At 47.0% G+C, this 10727-nt stretch overlaps 1 protein-coding gene across 1 annotated transcript; it reads right to left on the bottom strand.

Annotated features, from left to right (window-relative positions):
• Positions 1-3864: 3864 nt before the first annotated feature.
• Positions 3865-4767, bottom strand: LOC125506169 (glycine-rich cell wall structural protein-like). Its single transcript, XM_048671031.1, has one exon. It carries the CDS (start codon positions 4655-4657, stop codon positions 4205-4207), a length of 453 nt encoding a protein of 150 aa, XP_048526988.1. The 5' UTR covers positions 4658-4767; the 3' UTR covers positions 3865-4204.
• Positions 4768-10727: the final 5960 nt, after the last annotated feature.

The following is a 10727-nucleotide window of genomic DNA, read 5'->3' as shown; positions in this document are numbered from 1 at the left end:
GTGAAGCAGCCATCCAACCCATCGCCTACGCACCTGCCCCCTTTCTTAAAAAGAAAAGTTAATCAAATGTCTGTCATTCAGCCTCATTTTAAATCATTCGATCGATGGCAATTAGAGCTAACTCCAATTTCGTATGTGCGCGTTCGTTTGGGTCATGATGAACAGAAAAATCGGCCCAACACAATGACCTAAACAGATGCGCGTCCGTTTTTTGTCCGCCTGTCGATCCATTTACGACTCATTTTTAGCCTAATTTACGTCGGCGCAAACAAGAGACGGGCGCGCGGGCTGCGCACCAACTACTCCTCCTGGCCCGCCAATCGGTGGCAAAGCATCCATTATTCCCTCAATTTCCCAAAACCCTCCCGCCCGCGCGCTCCTGGCCGTTCGCCATGGACGACGCCCTCGATGTCGTCGTCGGCGGCCTCGCCTCCCTCGTCTCGTCTGGTCTCGCCTCCGCCCCTTCCGGCAAAGGCAAACCCCGCGCCCCTTGCAAGACCGCTGCACCGCCCAAGAAGAAGCTGACGCCGGAAGAGCGGGTCGTGCAGTCGACTAAGAGGAAGGGCCGGAGGCACGCGGCGGACGCAAGGAACGAAGTAGCGGCCCTCGCCGCCGCGGCACAGCAGGAGGACAGTACTAATGCCCGCGTCGCGGCGGCAATGAGGGAGGCCTTGATCTACCTAGGGTTAAACCCTGGTCGGGCTTGTCAACGCCGCTGTGGCTGCGGCTAGCACCGGCTCGTTCGCGTTTCCTCGGATGGTGCTGCTGGAGTCGCCGCACGCGTTAGCGACGCACCCGATCCCCGGCTTCCACGTCTACCCGCAGGCCTCCTGACTCTCCGGGGAATGCTCGCTGGAGGTGAGCGCGGTGGCTCCTTTCACGCCCACGCCCATCGACCTCAACGCCACGCCGGTGGCCTGTGCCACGTCGTCCGCAGGGACCAGGAAACGCGCTCGGCGATGCACCCGATCCCCGGCTTCCACGTCTACCCACTATCCTCCCAACTCTTTGGGGAATGCTCGCCGGAGGTGAGCGTGGTGGCTCCTTGCATGCCTGTGCCCGCGCCCATCGACCTCAACACCACACCGGTGACCGGTGCTTTGTCGTCCGGAGGGACCAGGAAACACACGCGGGAGATGCCAGCCGACGTGCTCACCGGCACCCGTAACCTGTTCGACAGAATGCCGGCGGCTACCACCGACGAGACGACCAACCGTTTAATGGAGAACATCATCTTCGAGGGTGGTGCGGCGGCCGCTAGCGGTGCCACCGCGGCTGGCTACGATCCTGATGAGACCCAAAGCCAAGACGGTCGAGGGCCGTTCACGCCGGCGACCTATGATCAAGCTGGCATGCACGGAGCTTCGAACCAAAGCGATCTCGCTAAAGAACATGAGATCAGTAGGTGGTCGATACTCTCTTGTTCGTGATCGCACATTGGGCATGCTCCCTAGTGCAGAAGACCCTTCTGTTGGGAATCGTTGCATGGAAAACAAAAAAAAATGTCCTGGAGCTGGACGGCTTCCTGCTGGACCATGAGTTTTCGGAGGACTATGGCCAAGAGGAAGAGGATGAGTTGTACATCGACTGGGAGCCTTTGTTCGAGGACGAGCTCGCCAACCAAGCCGTCTGGGTGAAACCGAAACGCAAGAGCAAGCGGACAAAGGCATACATAACGGCTGAGGACAAGCTCCTTTGTGAGTGTTGGAGGGACATTGGGCAAGACCCCAAGGTTGGCGTCGAACAAAAGGCATCAACCTTTTGGATTCGTGTCCATCGTGAGTACCATGATGAGTGATCTATGGCAGCATGCACCATCTTTTTCTGTATGCCGACAAGTGTGCTGGCATGACCACAACCGAGATGGCGTGGTCAAACTCCTGACCTTTTTTGTGTGCTGGCATGTGTGCCGGTCAAGCGCGCAAGCAAGAACTGTGCGATAGTATTTTTGGAAGCTGGCATGGTGCCGACGATGAACTTTGGGCGGCAGCATGGCCACTGGCATGATCTATGGCCGCAGGCCTTTTAAATTTGTAGATGGACATGAAATGGGTATGTTGCGTTGGACGCACGGCTGACCCAAAAAGAAAACATGGCGGACGTCGAGCGGGCAACCGACCCAAACAGACGAAAAGCTGACAAAATGACACAAGTACATGTTTAGCAACGTTATTTTTCTTTGGAAACTCAAACTTATTACTCACTCCGTTCATTTTTATAAGTCGTTTCAGACAAATAAAATTGAGTTGTTTTACGCAATGTTTAAAATGTCTATAAAGCCTTATAAAAATGAATAGAGGAGTACTTAATTAAGAAAGTACAGGAAACGTTTTGATGGATGACACCTGGGGATGCCCTAAGCGGCTATCTGACTGCATGTCGCAGCGGACGTAGTGGCGCGCCCTGGGCATTGCAGAGCTCGCGTATAGTCCCAGCTGCGTCTGTCGTGCCAATCCACGCGCACCGCCGAGCACGCCGCTCCCCTCTTCTAGGCCGGCCGTAGCCGGTGCGACGCATTTGCTGCCGCATTTACGTGCCCCTCCCCTCGCTCTCCTCCATTGCTGCCGCTGCAGCAGCATCTGCATCTGCAACACGCGAATTGAAGACGGCTCCTGCCTCAGACCAGCAGCCCATGGTGATGGATGCCCCTAGCGTGTTGCAGCTCCTATCCTCGCTGGCCGCTCGCCGCTCGCCTAGTCGCTCTCCCTCGCTGCCAACTCATAAATGGCGCCCATCAGGTGCCGTACCTGGAACACCCGATGCCGATGGAGTGCAAGCTAGCCGCGCCACGTGACGCCGCTTCAGAGCTCGGCCTGGCCTTGACCGGGCACCGCCATGAATGGCCTTGGCCGGCCAGCGGTTGCCCGACCGAGCACATTTCCATTCCCAGCTCTAGCAAGCGCACAGTGGACAGCGCCCGGACCGACGTGGCGCCGATCTCGAGGCCCGATTCGCATCAATGCCGGTCGATCGCCGGACGTACGCACGCGGGTGGATCGATCTCTGCCGCCTACTATCATGCTGCGTGCGTCCTGGGCTACAAATTAAAGATGGATCTCCGCCGAAAGTACTGTACATGCATGATGCCTTCGACTAGGGCGTAGTAGTAGTGTAGTACGTACTCCTACCTAGTACGTACGGCCGGGTTCGTCTTCAGTTCCAGTTCGTCACCGCGCAGTGGGATGGACTCGTTTACCTCGCTGGCTGGCTGGCTGTGTAAGTAATATGGCGTACGAGGCGTTTATGGCAGGCGCAAATGCGGACGACGCAGCATGGAGAGCAGATGAATCAGGCCATCAGGGGTGTGTGAACTGATTCACGTGGCTATGCAGATAAATCCCGGCCCCTGTTGCGATAATATCGATCACACTCACACGTATTTACAGGCGCGCCTAAATCCTTCACTCCGGCATGAACCGTCTAGTGCTCTGTAATGCTATTTTATTTATTTTGAAACAGAAAACGTGAACACTACATGCTCGTATGAATGTTTTTGGTACAGAAAACGTGAATGCATGCTACCCCACGAAAATTTATTTTGAGATCAACACTGGGCACACTCAAGCGAACTCGACCTCAGTTCATAAAGTCCACATGCATTGAGGGCAATTTTTGTTATGGTGACTAATTTCAAGCTTTGAATTGTTAGCACGAACACGAACCGCCCGCTTTCTTCCTTTTGGTTTATAATTTTTTCCCTCTTCAGTTAACCCGAGCATTTTGTCAGCTGCAATTTAGTAGTACTATATACTAGTATGAGGTATAACCTTGCCTCTTTCCCTATGTTAATATTGCCACGTAGACAAAAGAGACGCGCACACACGAAATGAACACTGGAGTTTGGAACACTGCGAGGACACCGAGTTGAGTTGAGGACACCACGAGAATCACACGTACTACATACCATTAGCAGCTAGCTAGTCGGATACACAGGTAGTTCACACGACCAAACACAACCACACAACAGTCACAAACCCTGACTGGCCACACACACACTCCCAACGAATCAGCTACTTCTCGTACACGGACCTGAAAACTAAGTACTACTGCGCATATACCTTGCGCCATACCATGACAACACCCTAGGTCCAAGGAAACAAGTGGTCAAAGCTAGTGCGATCCACCACGAGCTAGAGCGCCACTTCGTCACGTACATGTATGCACGTCCCAGAGCGCCCAAGCTAGCTCGGCCACCGCGGCGTACTCAAGGCGTGACGCCGCCGGCGCCTCCCCCGCCGTACCCGCCGAACGGGGCGCTGCCACCCCCGAAGCCTCCGAAAGGGATGCCGCCGGCTCCCCCGACGCCGCCGAACGGGCCGACGCTCCCCACGCCGCCCCCGACGCCGCCGAGCGGGCCCGTGACGCCGGTGAAGACGCCGGCTCCGTTGTTGCCGAATCCACCGCCGTAGCCGCCGCCGACGGCGGGGAAGCCCGGAAGGTCCCCCATGGCTCCCACGCCCACGAACAGGTTCTTCGCGTCCGCCGCGCCGGCTCCTCCTGCACCGGCGCCCTTCTCCGTGGCGGCGGCGGCCGGAAGTGAGGCCTCCGCCACGCCGCCAGCTGCAGCGGGCATGGTCCTGGCAGCCCCGACGGCGTGCGCCGCCAGCGCGAGGCAGAGCAGGAGAGAGGCGGCAGTGCCTGAGCCCTTCTTGGCCATGGCGCCGCTCTAGTCTAGCAAACCAGCTACGGATATCGGTTCTACTCGCTCTCTCTTGTGTTTTCTGCGCGTGAGATCGTTGCTACTGGTGCACTTGGCGTGCCGATGCTTGCGGTTTAAATAGGCCGAGAGGGAGGAGGAGAGGAGTACGTACGGTGGGACGGAGACTCGACCGGGGCATGGGGAGGGGCGTGGGGTGCAGTCAATGTTTGTTCAGGGATCAGGATGGCCAGTAAAAATCTCGGTGGAGTGGGAGGTAGGCGAGGCGCGATAATGCCCGGGAAGTGGGCGGAAATACCCCTTGGTTTCTCGGTAGTGTATGTACACCCAGTTTTTGATTATTTTTTTTGAAAAAAGTCAAAACAGGTCAGAAGTTTTTTTTAATAAACTTGATTTTTTTGCATAAATTTACGTGAATAAAAACCCAACGTCGACTTCCAGGCAAAAAAACATTTTTTTGCTATGCTATATACAAGTCACTATTCATACTATTTTGTCCAATCCTTTTATTTTTTTCGCCTTGAAGTCAACGGGGTTTCTTTTGTGGAATTATTTTATGAGTACAATGGAAGATCAGGTTTATTTCAAAAATATTTTCAGAAGTTTTTGACTTTTACTTTAGTTACTATTTTTTTTTCAAAACGAGGTGTATATACACCAAGGAACCAAACATCCGCGCCCGGGAGGTGGTGGCCAATACGACAAATTGATGGTATTTCTACAGGCTGGGCTTGTAAATTCTGGACTTGGACTTGAGCGGTCCAGTCGTTTTTTTGGTGCCACTTTTTGGATCTGCTTAATATAATCTTCATTGTTGGACCCACTAATAAAGTTTGTAGTGAAATTCACAGGAAACCAAGTTAATACAAATCATTATTTTATATATACGTTGAAAGCTAATACAAATTACTCATTCACTTGGGAATACTTTGAACATTAACCAGTCCCCTAAATAACGTCACTATTAAATTTACACATATTTGGCATATTGTGCTTCTTCAAAAGATTGCTTGATGGATATTGTGGGGTATGCATATTTGTGTGCTTTTATTTGACTATCAGCTATGGATCATGTAATACACACAGCGAGGCTACAGATTGGGGGCCAGAAATGAAAATCTAAGCTTCTAAATTCTGGACTGACTTGTGCCGCAAAGGCCAACTTTTGAAAAGTCTCAGGGCACAATATTTTCATCGTTGGATCCAATGACATAGCTTCGAGTGCATCAGTGGAAACCAAAGCATTATAAATTAGGAAATTTAATTCATAGTATTTTGAACCTTAATAACTCGACTACCCAAATAACATTATACCATTGAAGCTAGACTAATTTTCAGGGGTCGATGCTCAGTTGACACCAAAAATCTCCGACATAGCTAGCCAGACCAGAGATTGAACCATTCACTTGCATTCCAGCAATAAGTTGAACATAAATTTCACACATTCATGTTAAATACATCTTAAATTTGATAATAGAATCAACATGATTTCAAAATCGACACAAAGCATGACCCACTAGTGAAATAAGAGTATAAGACGAGTTCCCAACTTACAAGTTCACACCTATCTGAACTTTGCCCACATGGTTGCATGCCCTAAGAGATAAGTGCATATTGCAACCCTCAACTCATGTCCTAGTCTAATTTACATTCCCCAACTTCAAAACTGATCAGGACACAACCCTGAACTTCCAATACCATTCAATTTATCCAGTTGACGCGGTCAAGCAACGGTGTTGCTGTGATGTGGCACCCGGTCCCACATGTCATGGTAACCCATACAAACATTAAAGACAAGTAGAAAGTAAATAGAGTCCAAGGGCTAAATTAAAAAAATCCCCAAAAGGATAGGAATTTCTCTTTCTTCACTGTTGGTAGGGACGACGTCCCCAAGCTCGCTCCCAAACGTGCCGCCGAGCCCGTCTCCCAGACGGCTATCGCCGGTGGCTGAGGGAGGAGTGCCACGCCCATGACACAGTGGTCTTGGGGACCATGCAGTTGGTCGGAGTTTCACGTGACGCCATAGAGATTCACCGCCGTAACGAGGAGAACGACATGGTGGGTGGGTTGATGCGTTATCGGGAGGTGTGTCGAACACCGTCCCATGAGCCATATATACTCAGACGCCCCGTGTTCCAACACGTGCACACGTTATCCTAATCCTTCCCAAACTACATCACCGGTTGCCCCCCACTACTTCCTCTGTACTAGGAAGTTGTTGGGCCCTCAACTGCAGGGTTCGTAGCGAACAACAATTCCCCTTAAACGGCCTCGAAGTTCATCAAACCGACAGGAGTTAAGCGGCACAACCAATGACCAGTACTTGTACACACAAACACAAAACTTTCTTGTGCCCCCAACAGGACTAGTGAGGTTGCCAGTCTCACAAGCTTTGTGTTGGATTTTAGCCGTGATCTGGACCTTTTATTCCATCAACTAACAACAGTAATTATCCCACACAAAAAAACTGACAACGATAATTCCGCCACGATCCATTTAGAGTACGTGCCATCCCACGTACAATGGACCGCATCGGAAGACTCGATAGAAATCCTAACAACCTGGCCGCAGCGTGAACATAGCACACGTCTGGCCCATGTTATTTGCATGCAGTACAACCACCATGCATGCAACCACTCTTACGTGACTAGGACTCTAGCTGAAACAAGTCTGACCTGACAGAGTAAAGAAAATAATCTAAACACAAATTAGTAACAAGATTAAATCTACGGATTTGCTATTTTACAGTCGAGTGAATTACAATTCGCTGTCATTCAAATCGCTGGCCGTTCGATCTTGCACGCGATTCGCGTTGAGAGCTGGGTTTTGTTGGGCGGTTTCTACTTGTCGGGCGCGGTTTTCATTTTGGGTCGGCCCGTTACCGCCCGGACGCTGTCTTTTACCGCCCACCGGCCCGATTGAATTGACGCGTAGAGTGAGCGCTACACCAGCGGAGAGGAAGAGGCGATTTTGATCGTATTCATTGCGATTCCAAGCTCCACCTCTCCTCGAGCTTGAGTCCCGCTCCGGTGGTTCACCCCCCCCCCCCCCCCCCCCCCCCCCCCCCCCCCGCGTTCAATTTCATGTTTCTGTGCCCCTTCGAGATTTCCCCCGGATGTAGTGCAGGCGGTCAATTCGTTGGTTCCCATTGATTGCTTCAGATGTAGCTGTGGATCCCCGTGCCCCTTTTGATATTTTACTGCTGTTCGATTTTGATATCATCCCACTACAGTGGTTGTTGATTGATCCCCATGGGCATCTAATAGTGCGCTAGATCCCCCATGCTCGTTTAATTTTTGGCTGGCCCATTTGATGTAGATGTATGTGAAGTTTGCTCAATCTCCCGATTGATTTAGATGTCTCATGATCTCTTTTGTGGATGTAGGTGTTAGATCCTACTTGCTCTGAATTTTCTGTTTTAGTTTTGTACTGTGTTACTTTAAGGTTCCAATGTATGTGATTTGTGGTACTTTAGTTGCTTACAGTGTATTGGTTCTGTATTTTCAGTTTGGTGCTATGTAACTAGTGTTGTTCACTGTATTTGCGGTATGACTTCATTTCTGCATCAATATTTGCTAGCTATCTTGTGCAGGGTAGGTAGGTAGTATTTTCACTGCATTTGCAGTATTTTTTGTTCAGTGCATTTGCAATATATGTCGGGTACAGTTATGTTTTGTGCAGTTCCATCCTCGTAGAAATGATGGTCAAGTCTTTTTGACCATTAGCTTAGTACCATGTTTATTTCTGTCATTCTCCTTGTGGCAAGTTCAGAAATTTGCAGTATCTCTTAAAATTGTATTACCCCAATGAGTTCCATAATTTTTCATCTGTGCAATTTCCATAGTCAAGCAGGTTAAGTTCCATAATATTCAGTTGTTTCTCTTATTTCTTTTTATGCCTAATTTTGCTTTTCCTTTTGTTTTCTAGCTCATCCAGTAAGTGTTGTTAACCTTTGTGTATCATGTTTATGTAATCTGTTTAAAACCTCAGATTCTTTAGATCAATATTTTTTGTGCCCAATGACTCTGCGGAAGATGATTCGTATCATATGTTGCCGGTAGTTTTTTTTGTCTACCTTTTCTTTTCTTTTTCAGTTCTCTCTTTTAGTGTAATTACGGTGCACATTGCAGAGTAATCCTAGTGTTGTTACAGTGTAATTTTCATGGTAATTACAGTTCAATATTCAGTGTAATTAAAGACAGATTCTGAGTGTACATTACAATGAAATTATAGTGTATTTTCATTGTAACTGAAGTTTCTTTTCCACACTGTAGCTCTTAGTGGTTTTTATTCTGGTTTGTCTATGTTAACCTTTTGTTAGGGGTTTGTCTATGGTTGGCCTGCAAGCATTGTAGAACCTTTTCTTTGGGGTTTGTCTTCTTTGTTGGGGTTGGTCTTTGTTGGGTATTATTTCATCCATTTTTAGCACCATTTTAGAACTTTATCTTATTTTTTAGTGTGTTGGCAATAAAAATACTGAAATTTCAGTGGTTGTTAATGTTTGACCTTTTGTGGAAGAAATCTGACCATGCACAGGTTTTTCTACTTGGTCGGTGTCATTAGTCAGTGCACTAGTTTTTTTTAGTGTAATTACAGTTTAGTATGTCAGTGAAATCTTCATTGTAATTTACTAAGCAGTGTAATTACAGAAAATGCATCTGTAGTTACACTGAATTTCAGTGTTCTTTTGGATAGTAGTTACACTGAATTTACTGTGCTTTTTTACTGTAATTACGCTGAATTTTATAGTGTTATTACAGCGTAATTTACATGCTAGTTTACACTGGATTTTACAGTATAATTTCAGTGTAATTCACTGTAATTGCACTGAATTTTTTAGTGTTGTTACAGTGTAATTTACATGGTAATTACAGTAGAATTTCAGTGCAATTTCAATTTAATTGGTGTTTTTAGCTACTGTAATTTTTTCACTGAAACAATGGAAACTGAATTTCACAAGATCACACTGTAAACTGAATATTCTAGTGTAATTTGTAATTTTAGCTAATGTAATTTCAATATTGTAGGCGAGGTGTTTTTTGGTCCAAGAATCAGCTCCAGTGAAACCAATGCGTTATGGATTTTGGTTTATTTTCTGTCAAGGTTTTAGACTTCACATCAGTTGTAGATTTGATTTAAAGATGCGTGTAAATTTAATCTCCTTTGCAATATATGTTCTCTTATTCTAACTTTCTCTTATAATACTCATATTTGTTTCCTTTGCATGCGGATGATACTAACTGAAGAAGACATGTTTCCAGTAGTAGCTCATCTGCGTTGTCGTGACCCGAGTAGTTGCTTCCTGTCAAGTTTAACAGTGATGTGTTCTTCAATTAGTGGGTGTTTATGTTGTTAGGAAGATGGAGGTGCATGTCAGTTGAAATTCCTAGTGACATTTACAGTAGAATTACTTGTGAAATTAAACTGTAAGTTAATGTAAGTCAACTGCAATACTACGGTATTTACACCGTAAAAATGTCACTGGAACTCAACTATAGTATTTATGGTGTAATTGTACTGTAAATCTACTGCAATCATACCGTCAAAATCTGAATTTTACATTGAAGTTCTACTGTAAAATACACTTTGATTATACTACATTTACACTGTAAAACTCTGTATTTTGCACTGAAGTTCTATCGTAAAATACAATTGTATTTAGACTGTAGTTCCACTGACATTTACAGTACAATTACTTGCTGCAACACTACTTTACTTACACTGTAAATCTACTGTAAAATGTCACTGGAACATGTAGAATTTACAGTGTAATTCTACTATAAATTACACTGTAAATCTACTGCAATTACACTGTAAAGCTGACTGTCATTTGCACTGTTATTCTACTGTATTTTTACAAGAAATAGCTTAAAAATAGATGCTTGTACTGTTATTTGATCATTGTTGAATTACTGTTGTTTGTAAGCAATGCCTGAACTTTGTATTTTAAAACTACTGTTGCTGCTCTCAAACTACTGGTGTTTGACATTATACTGAAATTTCCTCTGATCTAGTGTTGAATTCCTGAATTTCTGTTTTATGTTCTGTCTACTTTCTTTCAGACGATTTC

The sequence above is a fragment of the Triticum urartu genome, chromosome 5, assembly GCF_003073215.2.
Source record: "Triticum urartu cultivar G1812 chromosome 5, Tu2.1, whole genome shotgun sequence".
Lineage (NCBI taxonomy): Eukaryota > Viridiplantae > Streptophyta > Magnoliopsida > Poales > Poaceae > Triticum > Triticum urartu.
Note: the sequence above shows the minus strand (reverse complement) of the source record. Positions and strands in the feature narration are given on the sequence as shown.

What these genes read in the sequence shown, in the direction of transcription:
- LOC125506169 (XM_048671031.1), bottom strand. Translation starts at nt 4,657, where the DNA reads ATGGCCAAGAAGGGCTCAGGCACTGCCGCCTCTCTCCTGCTCTGCCTC.